The 26,582-nt window shown below is 52.9% G+C and overlaps 1 protein-coding gene across 1 annotated transcript; it reads left to right on the forward strand.

Annotated features, from left to right (window-relative positions):
• The first annotated feature begins 69 nt into the window (after window positions 1-69).
• Window positions 70-26,225, forward strand: LAPTM5 (lysosomal protein transmembrane 5). Its single transcript, XM_019979684.2, has 8 exons — window positions 70-253; window positions 16,342-16,435; window positions 17,297-17,373; window positions 19,019-19,153; window positions 19,854-19,976; window positions 21,119-21,214; window positions 23,491-23,583; window positions 24,840-26,225. The coding sequence occupies exons 1-8, from the start codon at window positions 167-169 to the stop codon at window positions 24,927-24,929; spliced, it is 795 nt and encodes a 264-aa protein (XP_019835243.1). The 5' UTR covers window positions 70-166; the 3' UTR covers window positions 24,930-26,225.
• The last annotated feature ends 357 nt before the right edge of the window (window positions 26,226-26,582 follow it).

The raw sequence follows: 26,582 nt of genomic DNA on the forward strand, positions 1-26,582 counted from the left end.
GGGCCCTTCCCCTGCCGCCCCGCCCCAGCTGTGACGCCCACACCCCTGCCTGTCTGAGGGGCAGGAAGGAAGTGAGGAGGGCAGCCGGCAGCTTCCCCTTTTCTGCCCCTGCTCCAGGCTCCTCGTTCCTTCCCCGTCAGTGCCTCGGAGGAGGGGAGGCAGCATCATGGCCCCCCGCGCGGCCGCCATCCGCCAGACCTGCTGCTGCTTCAATGTGCGCATCGCTACCACCGCCCTGGCCATCTACCATGTGGTGAGTGTGCAGGTGCCCCGGGCAGTGTGTGTGTGTGTTTGTGTGTGTGTGTGTGTAAGACAGAGAGCGAGCGAGCCCCACCCCCATCTACTGAACCCCCTTGAATGGGAGGACCGTTGTTCACCACCTCTTCGTAGAACCCCGGCGGTCCCTTCCCTGCTCTGGGCCTTAGGGTCCCTCTCTGTCCAAAGTGTGTGTGCCGGGGGTGGGGTTTGGGGGCGGGGGGAGCTCTGCGGCAGTGGCAGCAGTGGAAGGAGGGGGTCCTTGTTCTAAACCAATATAGCTGCCATTCTCTCTGAGGCTCAGTTTCTGCTTCTGTGAAATGGGACCTTCAGCTCCACAAGCTCATTCAGGTGCAAACAGCCCCAGATGTGAAAGTGCTTTGGAAACCCGGAATCTCAGGAAGAACGTGAGCCAGGAGTGTTGTCAGGAAATGGGGTCAGGTCACAGGCACGGCTGTGCCGACTCTCCCTGGAGCCTGGGCCACTGGAAGGGATGGGAAACGGGAATCTCCCTTTTGTGCTTCCAGAGGGAACAGAGGGGCCTGAGTCCTCTCGGTTTGGCTTGCATATGAGCAGGGTGACTGGCCTGGCCCTGGAGACTTGGGTCAGTTGAGGAGGAACGGGCCCACTGGTACCCCTTTGGAGGCTGGTGCGCACAGCTGGGTGTTGAGTCTTGTCTCTTATAAACTCAGAGTGATTCTGGGCAAGTCGTAGCCCCCCGGGGGCCAGAGGCTCTCCCTCTGTCTAGGTGGCTGAAGGTTGGGGTTCTGTTTTCGGGCCCTGTCCAGACCCATCCCCCCAGCCTACAGTTCTGAGACACACACAGCTCACCAGACCCAGCGCCTCCCTCCCAGGGTGACTCAGGGCCTGTGGTTAACAGTTCTTTTATGAGCCTGGAACGGCTTCCTTAAAATTAGCCTAAATCCGGCAATGCTGTGGCAGGCTGCTATAAACTGTTCAGACCTGGTTGCATCTGCTTCCTGTCGCAGGCAGAGCTGGCAGGGCTGTGGCCAGAGCCCAACCTTCAGAGCGCTGGTGCCACTCAGGGTTCAGCGCACAGTCTCTGGATCCGGACTCTTGTGTATCAGTCCTGGCCTCGTCACTTCCTAGCTGTGCAGCCTTGGGCCACTTACTTAACCTTTATGAGTGTCTGTTTTGTCTTAAAAAAAAAAAAAAAATGAGCCTGAGAATAGTAATACCTCTCTGATGGGGTTGTTGCAAGGATCAAGGGTATAAATATCTACGAGGCATGTAGTGGGAACTATTACCTGACAGGTAGTTGAAGTTATTATTAGCAGGGCCTCAGACACAGAGCCTGAGGCTGGCACACCCATAAGTCAAGTAGTCAGATCCCCAGAACACTGGTTTTGGGTGGAGCTCAGAGGTTGCTCCGCCGGGCTCCTGCCAATATGAGAGTGATTCTGAGAGAAGTGAAAGGCACTTGACTGTCCCCAGACCAAGTCCTTAGGGCCTCTTCAAGCTCTGAGATTGTATCATGTTCTTGGAAACACAGTGTCCTAAGCAGGGGTGTCCCCGTGGGAAGCAGGCCCCTGGGCCCCTACCCTTGCTCTGCTGCTAACTAGCCATGCAACCTTGGACAGGCTGCTTCCTTGGGCCTCAGTTTTTCCTTTACATGATGATGGATAAGGGGCGTGGACTGGCTCAGAGGTCTCAAACGCTGATGCGTCCGGGGCCAGGCAGCTCCTGTAAGTGAGCACCCTGGGGCCTGTGGACCTTGCTGTGACCTGGGAAGCCTGTTCTGCGTCTGTTCTGGCAGCTGCTCTCTGTTTCCGCCGATTGTTGCTATGTGGGCCCCAGCAGCCGCTCTTATGACATTTGGAGAAACAGGAAACATGGGCTTTTATGCCACAACTTCTGCTGTCTCCATGTTAGTGACTGATTTGAGGAAAAAAAGAAATCCCTGGGCAGACCGAGTCAAATCTACTTGCAGGCTGCAGGGCCCAGAGTCTGCCTCGCAAACCCCTGACTTTGTGACTCTTGAGGTTTCCTTTTGCTCATGCCATCCGAGATCCTCACCTGTACACAGCGATATGACATCAGCCTCTGCCCACAGAGCTGAAGAATGTGTGCGCGGGTGATCAGGAAGCCTTCTTGGGGGAGTGCCACTGGCAGAGGTGTAGTTTGGTTATGAGGAGGGTGGATCTGGGATGGAGAGGTGTGCAAAGCTGTGGAGGCTGAGGACCGTGGCTTGTGCTTGGGACCCTACACAGACCAACTGGAGGCTGTTGGGGAGTAGGAGGTGGGAGGGGATTGGATTGATAAGCTAGAGGTTGGACCTTCACGACAGGGCACTTTTGACATTTGGGGCTGGTGCATTCTTTGTTGTGGAGCATGAATAGCACACTGTCAGATGTTTAGCAGCATCCCCTGGCCTTTATTTACAAGATACTAATAACTCCCCACCAGCTGTGATGACCCAAAATATCTCCAGACACTGTGAATGTATCCTGGGGGTGAAATCACACCCAGCTGAGAACCACCATCTTTCATGTGGGTCATGGGGAGCCATGGGATGTCCTAGAGCCGAAGGCAGGAGAACGGAAGAAAAGTCTGGAAGCTGGCCCAGGCAGTCTTCTCTGGGCTGGAATGCTTGATAGATTCCAGTGGAGGATGGTCCTCCTGCCCTCTCCGTGAGAGGTCTTGCTCCTTCCCAGAAAGGGCAGGGCTTTCTCTGTGGCCTGGCAGTCACATAGCAGGTGTATTGTCAGGGCCTTGAACATCTGGATAGAAAAGTAGACTCTGCCCTCCAGATGTATTGATCACCTAGACTGGTGTCATCTGGAGCCACTCGTGGGTGACAGCCCTGCACACGGAGAGCTATTCGTGGACTGGGCCCCTCTAGGGAGGGTTAAATTGGGCTCTTGGCATCCTGAGACAGTACCTCCGTTTATTGAGTCATTGGGGTGTTATTACTGCAGGACCTCCACGCCCAACGGCTGGAGGACCTTCTTCCCCACTTCCCTGGGTTTGTGCAGAGGATTCCCTGGGTCACAAATGATTTCTGACCCAAAGTGGCACACCTAGAGGAGTCAGAGAACTTTTGTAAATTGGTCTCTTTGGTTCTGGTTTATCTGGCAGCCCAAAGCATGTCTGTCCCAAGTTAATGGCAGGAGATAAGGACCCTAGAAGACCCTTTTGCCCAGAAATATCTCCCTCCCAAGGTGCCTGGAGTTCCATTAGAAATTCATTGTCTGATAAAAAGCTTACACCCACGGTGATTTCAATCCTGTAGCAAGAGAATACGCCGAAACAAGGCCAGGAGGAAATGAGACTGATGCTGACCTTGGCTTGTCTCTGGGTTACAGGTTGTGAAAGCTCTATTTTTTTTTTTTCTACTTTTCTGTATTCTCAGTATTGGCTACAATGAGCATGTATTACATTTTAAAAATAAATATTTTATTTTAGAACAGTTTTGGATCCATAGGATAACTGTGAACAGAGTTCCTGTATACCCCCTTTCTGGACTCCCCGATTGATAGCATCTTACATTAACATGACACATTTGTCACAATTGATGAGTCAGTATTGACTTACTATTATTAACCACCAGCCCATACTTTATTCAGATTTCTTCAGATTTTCCCTAGGATCCTTTTTCGGGATCCCATGTTGTATACAGTCATCACGCCGCCTTAGGTTTCCCTTGGCTGTGATAGTTTTTCAGATTTTCCTCACTTTTGATGACCTAGACAGTTTTGAGGAATATTAGTCACGCATTTTGTCAGATATTCATCAAATGGGACTTGTCTGGTGGTTTTCTCCTGGTTAGACTTGGACAACATGTTTCGGGAAGGAGATCGCAGAGGTAAAGTGCCCTTCTCCGCACTGCATATTGAGGGTATATGCTTGCACATGCCTTATCACTGTTGATTCTGACCTTAATCACCTGGCTGAGGTCCTGTCTGTTGTGTTTCTCCACTGTAAAGAGACTGCTTCTTTACCAGTGTTCTGCTTGACTTACAGGTCTGCTGGCAGCAGGCTCCATGTCTGAGGCACTGCTAATAAGAAAGCACTCAATCTCTATTACTTAAAGGACCCTCTTGTCAATGTGGATTCACTCTCAACATGTCTTTCTTTTCCGTGCCCAGCCCCAGGCCAGCACACTGGCCTGACTCTTTCATGGCCTCTGTCCTCTAGGGGTTCCAACCTACCAAGGAAAAATTGTGATAATGGTGCTGAAGGATAACAGTGCTGGCTCAGATGGGGGCACAGACAAGCCCCCTTAGGTCAGCCCTGGCGTAGAAGCTATGGGTTTCTCGGGCTGCTCAGCGGTAAAAAATCTGCCTGCAAGGCAGGAGACACAGGAGACATGAGTTCGATCCCTGAGTCGCACAGGAGACATGGGTTCGATCCCTGAGTCAGGAAAATCCCCCAGAGGAGGAAATGGCAACCCACTTCAGTATTCTTGCCTGGAAAATCCCATGGATAGAGGAGCCTGGCAGGCCACAGTCCATGGAGTTGGAGTAAGAGTTGGACTCTACTGAGCATGCACCAGGTGGAGGCTGGGATTCAGGAAAGGCTTTTGGGAGGAGGCCTGAGTGCTAAGCATGAGCAGGACTTTGCTTCAGAACGTAGAGGAAAAAAAGGGCATGCTGGCTGAGGGAGCAGCAGGTGAAGATTTGGAAGTACTGAGAAGCTCATGGAGCTGGGATGGAGGGAGTGATGCTTATGAGGTAGGGGAGGTTGCAGAGGTCAGCAGGGGCAAGACTGAAACGAAGCTCTGGCTTCTTTCATGGATCTCTGCTTGCCCTAGTTCTCTCATTTCATAGAGGAGTGAACAGGCTCCAGAGGGTCCCTGACTAGTTCCAGGTCACACAGGGAGGTGGGGAGGGGCTTGCTCCGGACCTCGGCTACCAGCACACAGGTGTGTGGGGTGAGCCCACGGGTGCACAGATGAACTCCTTACCTGGTCCATGGCCCAGGGGTGGTCCGTCTGTCTGAGAGGCCCTTCTCTCACCCAGCGTTCATTTCTTCTTCATGGTCCAGCTCATGGGAAGCTTCCTCCTCCGGGAAGCCCTCTTGTTTGTCCTCCTGAGAACTGCAGTGGCTTTTGGCTTCTCTCTTTCTGCTCCACTTTGGGGCCTGAAAAGATTGTGGACTTATCTCCATCACTCACTGACAATGTGACTGAGCAGGCAATTGCCTTTGCTGTCTGGGCCTCAGCTTCCTATCTGTTAAATGGGGCCAGTGGTCCCTGTCTCAAGGGTGATGGTTTTGAAATATTGAGCTGATGTGGCCCTACGAGAGACGGGGCTGGCAGGCAAGTGCCCAGTGTGGGCTGTGGGATGTGACCAGAGGCCACTCCCCTTTCTAGAGCTCATCTGTTTAGAGTCTAAAAATAGGTCCTAACTGTTAGGTCCATCTGTTAAAACCTCTGCCTTCACGCCCAGTGGCCCCATGTGGGGCAGAAAGAACTTGCTCTGTATGCTGCCTGAATGCGGGGGGAGGCCAGCGGGGGTAGGGTGGGAGCCATGGCCCCTCTCCAGAGCCATGGCCAAGGCGCCCTGGTGGGAACTCAGTTGTGCTCCCCATCTCCAGGGTGTGCACCCTGCCTTCTAGCTTATAAAATGTCAGAGGCCTTCAAGGGGACCCCTGGACCAACTGGGCCCAATGTAGGGTGGCAGGCAGGGCCTTCTGGGGAGCAGAGTTAGTTGGGCTCTTCTTGCTACCCTAGGCCTGGTGGGCTGAGTGATGGTGGCCAGTCATCTGTGAGAGGTGGGCCCGGACAGGCCAGACCCCAGAGTGAGCCTTGTCCCATCCCCACTTCCTGGTTCTCAAGCCCAAGGAAAGAGAAAGAAAGGGCTTCTGGGAATGAGAGGTGGTGAACGGTGGTTCCATCCATTGGGGGTCACCTTGGCTGGAGGGACCCACTGCTGTCAGAGAGCCATACCAGCCCCGGGGTGGGTCCTCCCTGGTGTAGGGGCTGGGGCCTCACTCAGACCTCGCCCAATGGCTGGAGGGCAGGGCCTGGGTGGGCCAAGGTTCTCGGTCAGCACCCTAGTCCGGGGCCCTGCCGCCCCTCACCAACCGGAAGGGAGGCTTTTATTTTGAGCCCAGGGCAGTGGCTCAGAACCAGGACTTCTATCTGAGCTTACTGAGGCCTGCATTGGTCTCCCAGGGGACCCCACACCACCAGGGGCACAGAGCCTTTAACGAGGCAGGAAGCTGAGCAGGGAGCTTGCAGAGCGAAGGTGCTGGCTCCCTGCCTTCCAGCCCTCAGCCCTGCTGCAGGCCCAGTGGGTCCCTCTCCTTCTCCGAGCTTCAGTTTTCTCTCCTGTCATCTGGGGGCCAATAACTATGACTGGCATGGTCAGAGACTCAAAGGGAACCAGGTGAGAGACCCAGCGAGTACCCAACAAATGGGATCTACCCCGGAGCCCCTATTTGACAGAAGAGGAAATTGAGGCTTGCACAGGCCAAGCGACTTTGCAGCCCGGGGTAGATCCAGAACAAGAGCCCAAGAGTCCTGCTCGAGGCCCAGGCTTTGCCGCTGTTACTCCAGACTGTGTCGGGGGAAGGGCCGGCTTCCTGGTAGCCATGGAGTGGGATTCAACAGTAGTATCCGGGGAGCATTGTTCTTAGAAACACGGAGCCCATGTGCAAAGATGCAATCTCTATTTCACCTGTAAAATTAGAGGGAATTGACCTCTCCTAAATGCTCCAGTCATACTAACACTTATTATCACAGCAGGGGCGTTTGCCCTGAAGGTAAATAAGGAATTGACGCTTTGTGGGGATGTTTGGGGGTGTTCCAAAAGTGGAGGAGGATGGGAGCGTGGACTCAGCTTGGAGGCTCATTCTGAGCCCCCAAATGGGTGCCCATAAAGGATGACCACCCCCCATCCTCCAAGAAGAGCAGTGTCCCCCTGGGATTCAGCGGGTCAGAAAGTTCACCTTCAGTGCCTCTTCCTTCAGGGGGAGTCTTGCCCTTCTGTCTTCTTTCACAGGGGCAGGTCTGAAAGGTCAAAGGGCAGAGGGCAGAGGACAGGCCTTGCTGGGCTGTCACACTCGAAGCACAGGCAAGGGACGGGGCTCGGAGGTTGAGACACTGGTTTTCCCGGACGTGGGCCCGGAGCGAGCTGCTCCCATGCCGGCACTTTCCACTGCAGGGTAATGAACCATGGGGCGTGCAATCCCAACCGTGTTCTCTGCCAGCTCCCTACCTATGCGTGAGCTGTTCCTTTTTTCCCTGGAGTGTTCTTTCTTCCTTTTCTGCCAACCTCATAGTCACATCCCTGGAAAACCACATGTCCCCTTAGCATCTCCTGCATCCCTCCACCAGTCCAGCCACCCAGCGGCAGCTGCCATTTTCTGGGGGCCTCCTGTGTGTCGGGCATGTGCTGAGCCCAAGTTGCAGTTCCCCGAGAGAAGCTTCTTGCAGTTTCCTAAACGCACCTCATCCTTTTTTGCTTTTGCTGTTCCCTCTACCTGGAACACCCTTCCCACTGCCCTTTGGTTGAAATCTTTAATTCTCACCACCTCTCAGAAGCCTTCGTGGAGCCCCGACTCCTAGACCCTGAGTTCTCAGCATCTCCCCCTATCCCGGGGTGGCTCCCACCTTCACCTGTGGGGGTCTTGGGGGTCCTGTGGTCTGGCCTGGAGGCCTGAAGGCCAGGGTCGGCCCTGCCTGATTCATCTTCGTCATCCCCAGGGCCTGACACGGAGTAGGTGGCTGCCAATCTCAATTGTATTTTACTTTTGCAAACCTTTTATTGGTGCATAGTTTCTATAAGTGGATGTCTTGATGACCTTTTTCAGAAAGCAACATCCAGGTAACCTCCAGACTGAGAAATATGACTGGACCAGCCCCCAAGGGCCCCTGGTGGCCCCCGCTCGTCACTATGCGGCCCTCACTGACTTCCTTCAACCCTCGTAGTTCTAGAAGCACCCAGGGATGAGTTTACACATCACGGGCTCTTCTTTTCTCTCAACACTGTGTTTGTGAGCTTTTTCTGCATGACTGTGTGTATCCACTTTGTTTCCCCCTTGCTGTATACTATTTCACTGCATGAATATATCACTGTATGTTTGCCTCTTGTAGGGAGGGGGAAGACACTGGGGTTGTTTCCAGCGTGGGGCCCTTACAGTGGCCACGGGGACCCGTGGCTTGGTGTCTGCCCTAGGCACGGTCCCTAGATCTTTCTGAAGATCAAGTCTTTGGTAGCAGACATCTGTCAACCTCATCTGCTCCGAACAACAGCCCTGCTAGTGGGTGGAGCCTTCTTTCTCTTTTACAGATGAGGAAACCCGGTGCAGAGGAGTCGAGGGGCCAGGTGGGGCGAAGGAGGGGCTGTTAATGGGGCGGGGGGGCGGGGATGGGAGGGAGGCTGGTGCAGCTGGGGTCCCAGGGAAGTGAGGGCAGCCTGGCTGGGGCACCCGCTGAGCCGTGGTTCTGGGAAGGCGCCCCGTGATGGTATCTAGGCCGGCTGGGGAGGTGTCTGGGGAGATAGCGCTGGCAGAGGCGGGAGGGGGGAATGGCCCCCACCCAGTTGCCCCTGATAAGCTGCGACAGGAAGTGTGGGGTGGGGTTGGGGAGGAGAGCTTCCTCCCGACGCTGATGCATCTGGTTCTTTTCTCCCATCCTCTGGCCAGACAGCCCCAGGGGGCCCCCCTCCACACACACAGGGAAAGCAGGGTGGGTGGGTGATGTGGAGGGGAGTGAGCTTTCGGGAGGGGGCGATGATGATGATGATGATGGGAAGGAGAAAGATAACAATTGTGACAGCCTGAACATGCAGGAGTCCATGAGTTCCTTGGCCCCCAGAGCCGGAGGACCCGGGGTCAGGTTGGAGCAGCCCTGGAAGGCTGGAAGAACTGTGCGCTTGGGACCAGCTTCCCATTGTGCGAATCGCTTCATCTCCGTTGTCGAGGGCGGAGGACGAGCCGGGTCCTGACTCCTTGTGCAACCTTGGCTGAGGCACTCACAGGCCCCGTTCTCCTCGGATTGGAAGTGGGTCAGCAGTTCTGACCTCACAGACTTGTGAGGAGGAGTCATTTCAGTTAACAGACAGGAAATGGCCCACGCACCGGCTCTCATGTAGTAGATGCTCACTGAGTGTCAGATCGCTTTGTCAATTTTACCCCCTGGAAGCTCAGAGGATAGGTTTCTGCCTGCATGCTTATGCAGATCCTAAGCCCCAGCGGGGCCCCCATTCTTCGACTGGGAAATGGTGCTTGATCCCCAGAGTCAGGGGATCTGGTGTCATCACCACCATCATCATGTCATGCTGTCAGGAGTGCCGTGGACATCGGCAGCCCCAGCAGGCCTGTGGCTACCTCCATCACCACCAGCCTGCCACTCCACCGTCACCTCTATCATCACTGCCCATAGGATCATAGCCCAGCCACAGGGCAGCCAGTCCCTGTCTCCCAGCTCCTGCACCATTGTCAAGCCCACCTGACCCTTGTGTCTACTCCACTCAGCTGCGGCATCACCGCCGTTATGGCCACGGCCATGTTCAATAGTGCTCCCATACCCCTGCCCTCCTGGCCTCCTCCTCTCCTCCTACAACTGCTGCTGTAGGTTAAGGAAGGCAAGTTTCGGAAAAAAGAAGGAGACGGGCACTGTACAGGAACAGATCACCTTTAATGAGGCGAGAAGGGGCAGCAGTCAGATTAGTGAGCTGCTGCACTTACCCAAGAAAAGAGTAAGTATATATAGGCATGTATGTGGAAAGCTACTGTCTTAAGGGGGCCTGTTCTTCTCCAAGGTTGTTCGGAGTAGTTATCTCTTAAACGGTGATTGGCCAGAGGCTGGGACCAGCTGGGAGCTGGGTCTGCTGCTGCTAAGTCACTTCAGTCGTGTCCGACTCTGTGCGACCCCATAGACGGCAGCCCACCAGGCTCCCCCGTCCCTGGGATTCTCCAGGCAAGAACACTGGAGTGGGGTGCCATTTCCTTCTCCAATGCATGAAAGTGAAAAGTGAAAGTGAAGTCACTCAGTTGTGTCCGACTCTTAGCGACCCCATGGACTGTAGCCTACCAGGCTCCTCGGTCCATGGGATTTCCATGGCAAGAGTACTGGAGTGGGGTGCCATTGCCTTCTCCGGGAAGCTGGGGGTAATCAACCTTAATGTCCATTTTTTTTTTTCTTCCTGCGAGAGAGTTCTTTGTTTTGCTTAGAATGGTGGGGAGGACCTGGAGGGGAGTTTTAACTCCAGGCTATTTTGAGCTGCGTACCTTTCCTTCAGCTGCCCTTTTACTTGAGCTCAGGCTGTTGGTTTGCTCCTCAGAACCGCCAGGAAAACAAGTAGAAATTCTCCTGGCCTCCTGGCCACTTCCCCCATCACACGGCTTAGGGAAGTTGTGTGTTTGTTTTTGAGAAAGAAGAGCTGGGGTGGGGATGAAAGTGGGAACTGAAACCAGGGAGAAGGCGAGGGAAGAGGTGAGAAAGGGGAATGGAGAGTGAAGGCAGCAGTGGGTGGGCTGAGTGTGGTCGGAACTCACCGGCCACAGAGCCGCGCCTGAGTGCGGTGTCCGGAGGACTCAAGCTGACTCTGACTCTGCAGTCTGTTTGCTGTGTGGCCTTGGGCTGGCCACTGCCTCTCCTTGGGCTCCACGTGCCCATGGGTGACATCCCCTCTCTCAGGGAAGAGTCATTCCTGCCCCCGAGTTTCCCTGGATCTGTCGTGGCATGCTCCAGGTCTCTTCTGGAAATGCTTAAAGCCATGGTCAAGCTTTTCCTGTTTGTGAAACCTTCCCGGGGCCTTCCAGACAGCTATGATCAGTCCCTCGTCAGGGACTCTCAGCCTCCCGCATGTCCCATGACATGGCTCTGAACACTCTGGTCGCCTGTTGGGTTCCCCTGGGGACTGTGACACCTGCAGGCCAGGGTCAGTGACTTTTCCAGACAGGGCTGGGAGCTGGTGGGTGCTCAGAGAGTGTTTACTGGATGAACAAACAAGGGAGCAGGTGTATACCTGCCCAACAGTGTGTACCGATGGGCACTTGCTGTGTGCCAGGCTCAGGGCTGGAGTGCCATTTGACCGATAGCAGCCCTGCCAGGCAGGTCCAATTATTATCCCATATCCCAGAGGAGGAGACTGAGGATCAGAGAGGTTGGGAGCTTGCTCAAGGGCACAGAGCCGGGGTTGGGGCGGGGTCACTTGAGTCCCGCACCCTGGCTCTTAGCTGTAACTGACCAAAGATGCCGTGATGGAGGAACAGGTGGGCAAGTGAATGCCGTGTGCCCAGGCATTGTGGGAGGAGGGAAGCCCCATTCCTATCCCAGGAGGGCATGAATCATGGCCCAGGCGGGCGCTCAGACTCAGGGAGAGGACAACTCTGCTCTAGTGGGAGGAGGGAGATGAGGGGAAGGGGAGGGCCAGGTGGCCTGGGTAGTCTGGACTCTTGGGGTTTCCTGGCCTCTCCTAGCTTATGCTATAGGTAAGTCAGGTACTTTCTGAACTACAAAGAGCTCTTGTCTGGGGGCTTGGGTGGAGCAGTGAGGACTTTCTGATGAGTGGGGTGCATTCCGGGGTGGGAGACCCTGGGCAGCCTGGGTGTGACATGCCATGGGTAGCAGGAGTTCAGTCATTCCAGTGAGAATAGGGGTGACTCTCTTCATTGACTGGAGGGGATAAACTGAGGTCAGGGAGGAGCCAGGACTTGGCCAGGGTTATCTAGCCGTGAGACAGTGGGAGAGGCCTCTTCTACCCTAGCTGTGGTCCCTTGAGCTGTGGGTGTAGGGTCGGTCGGTGGCCTGAGGAGGGTGGGCGGATGGTTGGTGAGACCAGGGCTTGGCCCCAGATCAACTACTCAGCCTGGAGTGGAGCCTGGACTCTGGGAGCCCAGGCAACAGGGTTCATATCCCAGCCAGGCCACGTGACACAGGGCATGTGAATTTTCCTCTCTGAGTTTCCATTCCTAATCTCTAACATGGGGAAGATGTTGGCTTTCTTGCAGGGTTTTGGGAGATGGTGGTACAAGCCTGTGGATACAGTTCTGAGCACAGAGTAGCTGCTCAGGGAATGTCAGTTCCTCTCCGCTTCATCTCCTACAGAACTGACATGCCTGTCTTCCTCCTGGATCAGGGACTGGTGTCTTCCATTGATTGTCAGAGGCCAGCAGAGGGTCTGAGTCAGACTGAGGTTGCTCTGGGGTTGGTTCCTGCCTCTGTGAGCCTCCAGGTTCTTATCTGGCAAGTGGGGACAGGGTTATCACTCTCCTCCTACAGGATGGTCGGATGAGAAGGTGAAACGGGGTAAAGGAGGAGCTTGGTTTTAAGCACAGGTGGTTTTTTACAAAAGTAGAAATGCTTCTAGTGTCTGCTGCTGCTTCTAGCACAAGCTGTGGGAGGTGGAGGAGGCGACAGAGGGAAGGGGAGGTGGGGCCCTGCTGGCTCTGCTGGACTCTCACATGGGAGTGGGGGAGGGCAGACCTCAGGCAGAGCCAGGAGGTGGGGAGATGCTGGGAGGACACTGGAGGGGGGAAGAGAATCAGATCCAGCGCCTATTGGCCTGGGGTCCTACAAATGATCAGCTGAAAGGCCTTGGACAAGTTACCGGACCTCTTTGAGCCTCACTTTTCCCATCTGTGAAATGGAGGTGGGAGCATTAAGAACAGTCCCTTTGCTGGATTTGGGAGGATCACAGGGATGGTGTGGGTGGTGAACAAGGCATGGAATCAGGCTGTATAAAGGTCCCCCCTCTTCGCTCTCGTTCCTGGGATCCCAGGATATTCAGGAGGGGATGGTTGAAGAGGGGTAGTTAGGACGCTAGTGGCAGGATTGCTGAGGTGGCAGCAGGGCTGTGGGAGAGTGTCAGGGCCAGAATTGAGAATCTCGGGAATGGTTTGTGGGTTGGCACTGGTTTCCAAAGTGGGGTGATACCCAAGGTGACCACTGGGGCCTCAGAATGACAATATTACAATTTCTAAATTTTTCAGTCATGTTCTTTATTCATTTCTGGGTATGTTGCGTGTAGGTTTTATGATGTTCACTCTAAACCAGGATGGTGGCACATGCGTATAATTTGGAAATCAAGAAACAGAGTAGTGTGTGCAAACGGTTTTATTGACATAGGTACATGATCAAAGTATCTGAGCCCTCTGGAGTCAGGAAAAGCAGGGCTCCGAGGAGACCTGGGGATTGGGGTGTGTGGGAAGGCATCAGGACAGCCCTGGGAACTGGGGCTTCAGGCTCCTCTTTGTCCCCAACTTGCTGTGTGTCCTTGGTCCAGCCACCTAACCTGAGCTCAGAAAATGAGCAGAAGGAGTTTATAAAAGAAGCAGACAGACTCTTTCTAACAGCAGGATGTCAAGACTGTCTGATTCTGAGTTTCGTCCTAGACTCAGACAATCCTGGACTCTTGGGACTTCAAAAGGCTTCCTGTATCACGGCTGATAGATAATCATGCATTTCTAAGCTCAGCTGTGGCGAGTCGTCTGTGCTCTGCTCACACATCTCAGGGACCCCAGAGCTTACCATCTTTCAGGGAGCCCTGTTCTGTCCTGAACTGAGCCGTGCCTCCCTTTCTCTTTCCCTCATTACAGGGGAAATTGGGGGAAAATGGCCTGGAACTCTAGTCTTTAGGAGGTGAGGAAGCAGCCTTTCTCTCTCTGAGCTGTTTCCTGTGCGTATCAGCCACAGCCCCCACCACATCTGCCTTCTGCTGTGAGCTGCTTTCCACAGTTCTGGTGAAACAAAGCCTTTTTCATCAGGTAGAGGGGGCCCATGTCAACTCACAGCAGCCAAAAGCAGTTTATACTTGCCGAGTACCCACTGCAGGGCTTGAAGCTCAGTGCTTTGCAAATACAAGACAATTTATTTCCCATTAAATCCAGTGCTTGCCAGTTTCCAAATGAGGGAATTCAGAGAGGTAAAGTGACTTGCTCAAGGTCACATAATGACCTGGATTTGTATCCATCTCTGCCTGACTCTCGGAGAAAGCAATGGCACCCCACTCCAGTACTCTTGCCTGGAAAATCCCATGGATGGAGGAGCCTGGAAGGCTGCAGTCCATGCGGTCTCTGAGGGTCGGACACGACTGAGCTACTTCACTTTCACTTTTCACTTTTATGCATTGGAGAAGGAAATGGCAATCCACTCCAGTGTTCTTGCCTGAGAATCCCAGGGACGGGGGAGCCTGGTGGGCTGCCATCAATGGGGATCACACAGAGTCGGATACGACTGAAGTGACTTAGTGACTTAGCAGCTGCCTGACTCTGGAGCCCAGCTCCTCATCAGTCTTTTTGCTGTTCCTTTCTGCCCCCTGAACAGGATGTAATATGGCAGGAAGACAAATTGAAACCTCTGTCTGAGCTAAAAAAAACCCATCAAAAGTCAGCCAGGGGGAAACAGATGGTGTTTGTCAGCTGAGCATCAGTTACTAGTGCAGGGCCGCCTAGAAAGCCCATGCAAACTTAGGCCATATTAATAGAGGTAGGCCATCCACTGCAAGGGAGGAGACAGTCTTTTTCACAGTGTGGTCAGATGGCACTGGAGAAGTGTGTATGTATGATGGGGAGAAGGCTTGCTGTAAGGATATGAACTCAATGAAGATTAAGTTCGCTGTGGTTGGAAGCATTCAAGTAGAGGATGCATGGTATAGGATTCCTGCCTTAGAAGATAGAGGGCAGGGATAAGGTGACCTCTAAGGTCCTTTGAAACTGTAGCTTTGTGGCTGAACCACAGCTCTTGCCAGGACCACAGCAATGCTCATGTCCGTCAGGTTTGCCCCTTTTCTGTCATTCTTAGCAAGGGTCCCCTGAGGGAATAGGGTTTATCCGTTTATCCATCCGTCTGTTCATCTATAGCAGCTAGAGCAGTGAACAAGAGAGACACAGTCCTTTTCTCAGTTCAGTTCAGTCACTCAGTTGTGTCCAACTCTGCGACCCCATGGACTGCAGCACGCCAGGCCTCCCTGTCCATCACCAACTCCCGGAGCTGACTCAACCTCATGTCCATTGAGGCAGTGATGCCATCCAACCATCTCATCCTCTGTTATCCCCTTCTCCTCCTGCCTTCAATCTTTCCCAGCATCAGGATCTTTTCCAATGAGTCAGCTCTTCCCATCAGGTGGCCAGAGTATTGGAGTTTCAGCTTCAGCATCAGTCCTTCCAATGAATACTCAGTGCTGATTTCCTTGAGGATGGACTGGTTGGATCTCCTTTCTATCCAGGGGACTCTCAAGAGTCTTCTCCAACATCACAGTTCAAAAGCATCAATTCTTCGGTGCTCAGCTTTCTTCACAGTCCAACTCTCACATCCATACACGACCACTGGAAAAACCATAGCTTTGACTAAAATGGACATTTGTTGGCAAAGTAATGTCTCTGCTTTTAAATATGCTGTCTAGATTGGTCATAACTTTTTTTTCCAAGGAGCAAGCATCTTTTATAATCCAGAGAGAATAATAACAATAATAATAATAGCACAGACTGTGCTTATTATTTGTCAGGTACTTTAAGTGAATCATGCCACCTGGCCCCACTACAACCTTATGAGACAAATATGAGTATTATCTCCATTTGCACACGAGGGTTGAAAAGCCAGGAGGACTGGCATTCATAGATCAGAGACTCCCAGGTCTGAGTTGATGATCCCAAGAACTTGAATTTCTGTCATGCTCAGATGCTGTGACTAAGACCCCATGATGTCCAGAGCCTGTCGTTATAAAAGAGGGTACACAGCAGGGGCCCAGTCCCTGGCGAGAGCCCTCTGTTTCCCCCACTTCCTCAAGCCTAACCTTCAGTAGTCACAGTTACAGCTTTGCTAAGAACTGGGTGTGGTTCTAAGTGCTGTCCTGCGATGTTCTCCTTTACTCCCCCCATTAGCCTCCTTAGGTAGCTGTCAGGATTATCCTCATTTTACAGATGGGGAAACGGAGGCACAGAGATGTCAAATAATTTGCCCAAGCTCACACAGCTAGGAAGAAGAAGAAGGAGGGTTAAGAGCTTGAGCTGTCTCTCTCTAGGCCACACTGTATCTGGGATGCCCCACTGCCTGGCATTCCACCTCCTCCAGGACCTCTCCTTACGGGCCCCGACTGCATACTGTTGGGGTGGAAGTGGTTGGTGGTGGGACTGTGCAGACTCCGGCTCACTGATGCTCTGTTCTGCCCCCAGATCATGAGTGTGTTGCTGTTCATTGAGCACTCGGTGGAGGTGGCCCACGGCAAGGCCTCCTGCAAGTTCTCAAAGACGGGCTACCTCAGGATCGGTAGGTCCAGGGGAAGCCAAAGGGCGGGGAGGGGTGAGGGGAGGGGCACCGGCCAGGGGTGGAGCAGCTGGAATTGAGGCCCTGCCACTTGTCCTTTCTGACGTCTGCAAGTGGAGAAATTCCCAAGTGTCCGCACGAGGTCTCCAGGTGTGAGAGCAAATAGGAGGCTGCTAGATGGTCAGGCAGTAAAGAATCTGCCCACGGTGTGGGAGACCAGGGTTCGATCCCTGGATCAGGAAGATCCCCTGGAGAAAGGGAATGGCAACCCACTCCAGTATTCTTGCCTGGAGAATCCCATGGACAGAGGAGCCTGGTGGGCTACAGTCCAGGGGTTGCAAAGAATCGGCCATGACCGAGCCACTGACCCACTTTGCAAACCTAACCAGCCCTTCTAGTCTGGACTAGTGGCTGCGGCAGCAGGAAGCCCCCTGCTTAGCCCAGACAGGTGCCCGTCACGCAGCTCCTCACCGTGGGCTCCAGCCCCTGCTCACCTCTCTGGTCTCACCTCTCATCTCTTTCTGCTCCCTCCACGCTACCCTCCCCCGGCTGCACCCACCACACCGAGCTGGGCCCTGTCTCGGGGTCCCTGCCTGGCCTCCTGGCTCATGGGCCAACTCCTTAGAGGCCTTCCCAGGCCCCTGCCACCCCTCTCCCTCTCTTACGCCATCTTTGTTACCTGAAATGTTCTGTTTGCAACTTGGTAGCCCCTCAAGACTGAGAACCGCAGGAGGGCAGGGCCTGGGCTTTCCTGCTCACTGACATAGTACCCACACTAGAGGTTCCCAGAGTGTGGCCCTTGGAACCTGGAATGCCTCCCTAGGGGGCGCTTCTGGGCCCCTCACCGCTCTCTTTGCCTTTCAGCTGAACTGGTCTCCAGCTTTCTGCTCATCACCATGCTCTTCATCATCAGCTTGAGCCTGCTGGTTGGCGTGGTCAAGGTGAGGGCCTGGCTGGGGAGGGCAGGGGAGTTGGGACCTGGGAGGTGGGTATGGAACCCTCGCTGCCCTCCTTCCCTCTCCTAGTCACACCCGCTACATGGGCAGCCCTGGATGCTGAGAGGTGGGAGGCAGGTATTTGGTGGAGATCCAACTTGCACCCTGAGATCTTCAAACTTAGCTTTTGGAAACCTTCCACCTTTTTTCCACACCAGACCCCTCAGGCTGGAGGCCCCAGTTTCCTATGAAAATCATCTGTCCTCCGTGGGCAAGGGTGTGCTCAGCCAGCTGTGGCCGCCGCTCATCACTGACGCTTTGGCTGAACTAGCTGCCAAACCACATCCTTTTGAATTGCAGGTGGTGGCAGGGAATTTGGTAGAGAGAAAAGGAACGGGCATTTTGAGGCCTAGGTAGAAGGGAGGAAAGCAGTGGATTCTGTAATCAGTGCGAGGAGCCCAAGCAGAGGGACGGGTGCAGCTGCGTCTAGCTCAGTGCCAACCAGCTAGCAGATGAGAGAGACGGACTGCGGCTCAGCCTCCTGCAAAGAGGAACCTGTCTGTCCCTTGGCAGTCCCGGGAGTGGGCAGGAAGCCAGGGCCCAGGTCACACAGTCATGGGAGCGGGCCCCGGAAAGAGAATCCTTTCTGGGCAGACAGTGGGCCGGGTATCCCAGGGCCAGCAGGGTGGGGTGGTGATTTGGTGCTGGTTTGGATTGTCTCCACCTTGCTCCAAACACCATTGTTCACTCCCTAGCTAAGATCACTCTCTCAGGGGCCCTGCAACCCAGGGAGGGCTTTCGCCTTGGTTCCTGGTGGTTCCTGGGGGGTCGTGCAGAGACACAAATGGTCCAGCTAAGAAAATGGATCCGATCGTCACTGAAGTCCCTGAGCTTTAGCCTGGGCTGATTCGGCTGCCTCCTGAGCAATTTTGGATAACCACATGAGAAACCACGAAACCACCTTTTCTCTGATTTTGTCCCCAGCTGTGGGTTCCTACGAATTAATACTGGTCACAGTGGTCACTTGCTTGCAGTTGAAGGAGAGGGATGTCAGCCTTGACCTCCCAGGCCCTCTCACTGTGACTGAACATCCTGGGAAGCATGCTACCCAGAGGTCAGATCCATTGTTAAAACAGCACAAGCTTTCTTTTTCCCACCTTCAGGCCTTAGCTCCTGCCAGCCCTGCTGCCTCCAATGCCCACCCCTTCCCTCCCTGCTTCTTTCCAGCTCTAGTCCCAGTGACTCCACTTCCAGGAAGTCTTCTCAGATTCCTTTTCATCTGTCAAATGGACACAAAGTCTTTCCTTCTTGGGTTCTTAAGAGCGAGTTGAGGCAGACCCGGGTCCTACAGCCCCGAGCACTTATCTGTGTAGATGAGGACTGTTCCTGGTGTTCCTGCTGTCTCCCAGGACACTGAGACTGCTTACCCTCAGGGCCTGGGTCTTGCCTTCTCCCCATGTCCAGACGCTCGCTCAGAGGAAGGCACGTGGATCCCCATGGGGTGACCTCAGCTGAGCTGCACAGATGATTTAAGAGAGCACCAGGTTCTCAGGGAGGGAAGGGAGCTTCAGGCCATGGGGTGCCGGAGACCCTCAGGCTGCACAAGACCCCTTGTGCAAGGGACCCCAACCATGCTGGGCTTGCCTTTCAGAACCGGGAGAAGTACCTGCTGCCCTTCCTGTCCCTGCAAATCATGGACTTCCTCCTGTGCCTGCTCACCCTGATGGGCTCTTACATCGAACTGCCCGCCTACCTCAAGTTTGCCTCCCGGAGCAGCAGGCGGGTGGTGAGTATGTCCCGTGTCCCTGTCCCGTGCCTCCCAACCTCCAGTGGGGGAGACAGAGGAGCTCAGGCTGGTGAGGGCAGGAGCCCACAAGGCCCCTTTCTAGTTGGTGAGGTTGAGCAAGTCTCTGAGCCCCTTCAAATCAGCCCGCATTTCTTCCTGTAAAATGTGTCTGAGATCATGTCTCATCCATACATCTAAGTATTAACTGGGGAATACGTGCACAGGGCACCCAGCATGTGGTAAGCATGGAACAAAGGTGAGTTTACACCATAGGAAAGGGGACGCCCCATTTCTGCCCCGAGCTCCTACTTTGTCCCTCAACCACATTGAAGAAAGGAAGGGAAGATGGTGAGCATCCTTGGTGGGAATGCCCATGACACCTGGTGCCAATCACTGACTCAGCTTTACAGAGTTGCTTTCACACTTCTCCTGACTGTGGCCTTTGAGGAGACTGACAAGCTATGCGGCAGATGACCCTGGGCTGGGAGTCAGGACATCCTGGTTCTTGTCCTGGGTCTGCACCAGTCCATGGTGGCAATGTCTGAGGAATGAGCTTCTGTTTCTTTCTGGGCACCATGGACCAGAGAGTTGTTGATGTTTCTGGCTGGCAGTCTCTCAAACTGAGGGTCCACTGTGTGCCCCATGGAACCCAGACTTTTGGGTTGGGGCTAACTTTCTGGTCTGTCTTCTTCCCCCAAAGAGCCCCTCCAAGGTCCCACTGATGACCCTACAGCTGTTGGACTTCTGCCTGAGCATCCTGACCCTCTGCAGCTCCTACATGGAGGTGCCCACCTATCTCAACTTCAAGTCCATGAACCACATGGTGAGTCTGAGCTGAGGGTTCGCTGCCATCACTGACAGTGTAGCCTTGAGCAAGTTGCTTCCTCTCTCTGTGCCTCAGTGCTTAGGCTGGGTTCTCTGAAATTAGAGCTGGGTGGGGAGATTCTTGCGTGAGTGATTTCCTGAAGGAGAGTTCTCAGGAAGAAATCTGAAAGGAGCCAGGGAAGCAGGTTAGACAAAAGGAAGAAGTCAGGCAGATATGTGGCTTTAGGAGTAGCCCTGAAGGATCCCAGAGGGCGCCCTGCAGTGTGAACTGCAGTGCAGAGATGGTGATAGTTTTTCACTGGTCTCTAACAAATGATCCGCAAACATAGTGACTTAAAACAATAAGCAATTGATTTCTGAATAGTTTCTGAGGATTGGGAATTTGAGAGTGGCTTAGCTGGGTCGTTCAGATTCAGGGTCTTTCTTGAGGTTGCCTTGAGGGCATGTGACTGTGGACACCGAGGGCTTTTCTAAATCGGGAGGATGCCCTCCCAGGCTGGCTTGTTGGCATGGCTGTGGGGCTCTTTGCCTTGGTTCCCAACGATGTGAGCCTTTGAGAAGGCTGCTTGAGCATCCTCATGTCATGGCTGCCAGCTTTCCCCCAGTGAGTAGCCAAGTGAGAGCAAGGAGGAGACAGCCACATGGTCTCCGAGGTCATACTTGCCTCTGGCACATCCTATTGTCTGTGAGAAGTGAGTCTCTAAGTCTAACTCACACTCGAGGGCGGAGTGTCAAAGGATATGTGCACATATTTGCGTATGCCGCAGAGATTGTGCCCTCAGAGCAGGACCTTCCATCAACCAGTCCTGCTGTAATCTGCCCCTGGGGAGGGGACATGCCCCCCAGGTGTTTCAGGATTAGGTGGATCTGTCAGCCAAGACTACCCTCTGGAGAAGGACATGATGGGGACAATGGGGGCACCAGCCAGATAGGGGTCATCTGGATGGGCATCAGCTGCATTTGCCTCTCTGGGCTTGCTCCCCTGCCAGACAGGGCTGATAATAGCTAGCACTGGCCTCCCAGGGCCCTTGCAAGGATCATCTGAGATAATGTGTTCCTATGTGTATGGAGAGCTGGCTTTTATTCCTGTTAGAGTTCCTTAGGGCAGAGGCACTGAAACGGCCCCCACATCTGTTTCAGAATTACCTTCCCAGCCAGGACGGTATGACTCACAACCAGTTCATCAAGATAATGATCATCTTTTCCATCGCTTTCATCACCGTCCTCATCCTGAAGGTGAGTAGTCCCTGCCCCACGGCTCAGGGAGGGGTGATGAGGTTGTGCTGCTCCAGGGCCTCCCATGCCAGGCTGTTAGGAGACAGGGAAGCGTGTCTTCCATGTCTGCCTTCCTTGCTGTGGGCTCCAAACTCCAGTGCTCCCCACACCAGCTCCTTTGACCCCACATGGGATCCTCAGGGACCCCCAAGTTAGAGCAAGTGGATATGTGAAGACCCAGCTGTGTTAGTTAGGGACTTAGTGTGTGACTCAGAGAAACCCTGATCTAGGGCAAAGAGGAGCTATTCTGTCTGGAATTAGATTCGGAAAGACCTGGATTTGAATCCTAGCTTTCTCTTCTGTAGCTATACGGTTGGTTTTCAAGTCACTTCTCTCTGGGTCTTGGATCTCACCTGTGAAAGGTACATCCTGTGTCTTGCTTTGCCCATGTCAACAGTTTTTTGTGATTCAGGCACCAAAATGTAGACAGGTCCTGAGGTCATATTATTAGAGGTTTGGTGATGAGAAAGAGGAAGGAGATCGGTTTTATTTTTCTCAGGAGCAGTCAGGCCCGGAGGACAGAGTTCCATTTCAGGTCCCAGTTCTTAGAGATATGGTGACAGACAGGAGTGTGTTAATTGTATCAGTCTCTAAAAACATATTGATACATCTCTGGTCAATGAAGGGGTTCCTTGGTGGCTCAATGGTAAAGAACCTGCCTGCAATGGTCAGTAACATTTGAGTAACGAAAGATATGTTAATATGTCTCTGGTCAATAATGTGTTAATAGCAGCAGAACAGGAAGGTGAAACGGCAAGAAAACTCTGCCGTCTTAGGGAGTCAGTGAAACCGGGGCAGTTCAGCTTGAGAAAGAAATGACTCAAGGGGGATGTGATCACTGTCTCCAAGTACCCGAAGGACTCTCATGGGGATTCTGGAGGCCACAGTGGGGACCTGTGGCCGGAAGCCACAGGGAGGCTGGTGTCGACTCAAGAGAAGGAAGGGCTTTTAAAAGCGTTCTTTTCTGATTGTGAAAGTAACATATGATCGCTGTAGAAATTTAGAAACTACCGATGAGCAGAAAGAAGATGATCAGCCCATCATCCACCGCCTCTCAGAGAGTAGCACTTCGGATGTCTGGGTGCATTTCTGCCCCACCCCTCCTTTTTTTTACGGGTGGTGTTACCAGACATCACTGCCTCCTTTCATCTGAGGTCCTGAGCAGTCTCTGCTCTCACTTTATGCCAAACTGGAAACAGCTTCACTCCTTTTAACCCTTCCTCAAAGGACTGAGCTATCACAAGTGCATCAGTCATGCTCAGTGAGAACACTTCTGAAGGCTGACAGGGACCCAAGTAGGGGTTCACATCATACACGCTGCTAGAGAAAAACTGCCCAAACACAACTCCATTCCCCCCAGCCCTCTCCTGTTATTTTCATCCAGTGGGAGTGGGGGGCTGTTCTCTGTTAACATGGAGACCTATTCACACATCTTAGGTCTGCCCAACTCTGCCTCAGTGACCACTCTCCACCTGCTTGCTTTGCCCTGGCCCTTCATACTTCATTCTCTCATGGCTCATTTTATTTATTTCTTCTCCCTCTAAGTCTCCATCATGGGAATCCATGAGGCAGGGGACATTCCAGATACCAGGACCCGCTCTTCTTCCTTAGAAGGCAGTTTAGGGGCAGAGAGAGATTTACTGGCTCTTGCTCCTTGAATGCACCCTGGGGACTTCACTCCCCACCCTGGAAAACTTCTCCCCAATTCTTACATCAATTGCTAAGAGAAAACTATTGCTCATGTCATCTGACAGATATATACATCTGTACATATAATTTTTACGCATCGATAAACATAAAACACTACTGTGTACAGTTTGGTAATTTGCTTTAAAAAATCAACATATCATAAGCGATTTTGTAGAAAACTTTTCTGGCTGTTAGCTCTGTCTCAGGACGGGTGGAGCCACCTTAAGAGGTGGTGAGTTTCCTGTCCCCGGGGTGAAGAATCAGGATCTGCAGGAGTGTTGCCAGAGTGGCTGGAGGGTAGCTCAGAAGCCTCCAGAAACCTCCCTGTGCTGAGTCTGTGGGGCAGTGAAAAGGAAAGCACCTTGGATAGCTGAGACTGGCAGGTGAGGCCCCCTCCAGCCAGAAGAGGCGTCTGAGCAGCAGCAGTTGAATGTGGCTTTGTGGGGTCAACTGGCGTTCCACAGGAAGCAGGTAGCATCTGTCCCAGGCCTGCTGGGGTGGTGAGAAGGGGATCATGAAGCATAGCCTGACCTGGGCCTTTTTTCCAGGTCTACATGTTCAAGTGTGTGTGGAGATGCTACAGACTGATGAAGTGCACGAACTCGGCTGAGGAGAGGAGTGGTTCCAAGATGCTACAGAAGGTGAGCCTGCTGGGCAGTCAGGGACCAGGTCTGCCCCCACTGTGTCACTGGGGGCAGGTCTCTCTGCCCTGCTCGGTTTCAGTCTCTCCACTTGTAAGATAAGAGCTGGACCAGAAGAAGTGTAAAGATCCCTTTCTGCTCTGATTGTCTAGGATTCAATTCATTCATTCACGCATTAAACATTTTCTGCCTCTTACTCTTTCTTGGCCTCACATCCAACCCTTTGCATGTAGAGAAAATTAAGATGCCACCCTGTCCTGGAGGAGAGCATAGTCCAGAGTGAACCTAGACATGGAGATTCAATTACAACTTGCTGTGAAGCACAGGGGCAATGGGAGAACAGAGGAGGCACCTAGCCTCATCTGGGGTTTCAGGGAAGGCTTCCTGGAGGAAGTGGCACCTGACCAAATCTTAGACTGTCAGTTGGTACAAGTTAGCTGAGAAAGGGGAAGGGATCTTCCAGGAAGAAGGGTGAAGTGCACTAAGAAGCAGATGATTGGAGAAATGATGCAAAATTGCAGCTGGTTTAAATTATTGGAGGCTCACTTTCCTCATCTGTAAAATGGGGATTGTATTGGTTAAGACTTTTTTTTGGGTTGCTAGTGTTAGACACCCAGCTCAATCTTACTTATGTTAAAAAAAAAAAATATGGAATTTATTAGCTTATAGAACTTGGAAGTCCAGTGTTTGGGTCTGGTTCAGGTATAGCTGAGGCCTGATGTCCAGAAATTTTATTTTTAGACATCCCTATCTGCATGGTGACAAAACAGCTGCCAATAGCCCTAGACTGACATCCCACCCTCTAAGTAACCCCCCAAAAAAGAAAGACATTCCAGGAGCATGTCTGATTGGGCCAGCCTGGGTCACAAGCCTATCCCCAAACCAGTGATGGATTGCCGGGGAGGATGAAATCCTACTTTGAGTGACCACTGCAGGTCTCATATCCACTCCCTTAGGTCAGAAGGATGATCGGTTCTTCTGAAAGCACACGGGCTGAGAATGTTTTCCCAGGGAACACGGTGTACTGCTCTCAGAACAAGGGGGCTAGGTGCTGCACAGGCAGAAACAAGTCCGTCTGCACCTGTCTTGTTCGTGTACTGCCCAGCACATAGTTAGTACCCAAAGCATGATAGTCGTCACCCTCATCATCATTTTCATCATCTTGTCAGAGCTGGGGGTTGGAGCCCCTTGACCCCAGGTTGGGATGGTGGTCCCAACTGGTCAATTCTCAGTCCTCGTCTCTCTGTCTCTCCCAGGTGGTCCTGCCGTCTTATGAGGAAGCCGTGTCTCTGCCATACAAGGTTCCGGAAGGGGGCCCAGCACCACCCCCGTACTCAGAGGTGTGATGCTCGCCAGGCCCCAGCCCTGGTGCTGGGAGGGGCGGAGCTGCCTCGCAATCCGCTTCTTTGCTTTGGCCCCCGTGGCCTGGGTGAACCACCTGGCTGACTTCAGGACCATCCGCTTGTGTCCCCCTCGCTGGCCTGCTTTTCCTGTGGGGCCTGGGAGATGCTCACAATGGGTCAACCCTTTTAGGCTGAATGATTCCTTGGGTCTCGAAAATTCAGTCCAACAGCCCTTGGCTTCTTTCGATCGGCTCTGACACTGGTCTACATGACTGGTCTTTCTAAAGTCAGTGAGTTTGGTTATGTAACTCTCAACTTGACCAGTTTTACTAAGGGGCTGACAAATCAAAAACACACTTGTCAGTTCGGTGAAAATAATGTGGTCAAACAACGAAGTCCATTGCATTGATTTGTAAATAGTTGTCAATTCACAGAGCAATTTAGTCAAGTAATCATGAGTTGGTCCTCCCCACCAAATACATATGTCCAATTCCTTCCAATAGTTGCTTAAACAATGATTAAGTTAGCCAACCCTCAGTTAATTTAGTGATGACATCCAATAATAAAAAAAACTCAAATTAGCCCCCAAACCATTCAATTCAATCTCGTCCAATAACCCAACTGCCTGCTGTGGTCAATTCAGTCCTTGTGAGTCCTGAATAATTGTTCATTCAAATGAAAATGCAGTCAAGCATTTGCCAAAACAGGAAGTAGCCATTGTTTTAATCATCAAACAGCCTCTACAGACACACAATAGGTTTGCTAAAGAGTAGTCATCCTCAACAACCAGTCACTCACGGCCAGTGTGGTCACATAGCCATGGGTCCTGGGAAACAGGTGTCCTCAACCGCGGTCATCTCTAGTAATGCACTTTCGGCCCATCCTGCAGCCTGTCCACCGCCAGTCAGCTGAGGCCACCCAGCTCTGCCTGACACTTGGGTCAAGCAGAAATTCAGCCCTGAAATCAGGCAAATGCATTTGTTGGACTAAATCCACAGGTTAGTTCAGTCAAAACAGGCCAACCCTTTGTGGGCACAGACCCAGCCCTGGGGGCTTATGTTGGTGGGGCCATAGGGAAGGTTTTGGTACCTGTACCACCTCTTCTGTCTGCCTCCCTGGGGGCCAGGATTTCTGAGGGCACAGACCCAAAGGTGGAGAGAAGGCCACAGAAGCAGGTTCTCTGGGGTCTGTGAGGGGGTGCAGAGGGAGAGGGCTGTGCAAGGGGCTCCCCACCAACACCCCTTGTGCTACTGCTTTGTGTGATGGGGAAGAAGTTTTAATAAAGCAGCAACACGCTTCTCTTTGGCTCATGTGGTTCCTAAAATATAGTGTGTGGCCAGGGTTGGAAAGTCAACCTTCATCACTCCAACACACACACACACACTGTTCCTTCAGTCCAGAAACTCACAGGGCCAATGTCCAGGTAGGGAGTGTCATGACCTGGCACTGTTTCTGATCACAAACCATGGACCCTGTAAACACCCTCAGGTTTCCCAGACATGGTAGGAACTGCACTCACCTGGACAGCACCCACCTGGAGCCAGGTCCCATGCTGGGCACTGGGGTGACCACAGCGGATCTGAGTAGCCTCCAGTTACCCTTCAGTCGGGTAAGAGGAGGCAGAAGCATAAATGATTGTAAATAGCCTGTAATTAT

The sequence above is a fragment of the Bos indicus genome, chromosome 2 (assembly GCF_029378745.1).
Source record: "Bos indicus isolate NIAB-ARS_2022 breed Sahiwal x Tharparkar chromosome 2, NIAB-ARS_B.indTharparkar_mat_pri_1.0, whole genome shotgun sequence".
NCBI classification, from domain to species: Eukaryota; Metazoa; Chordata; class Mammalia; order Artiodactyla; family Bovidae; genus Bos; species Bos indicus.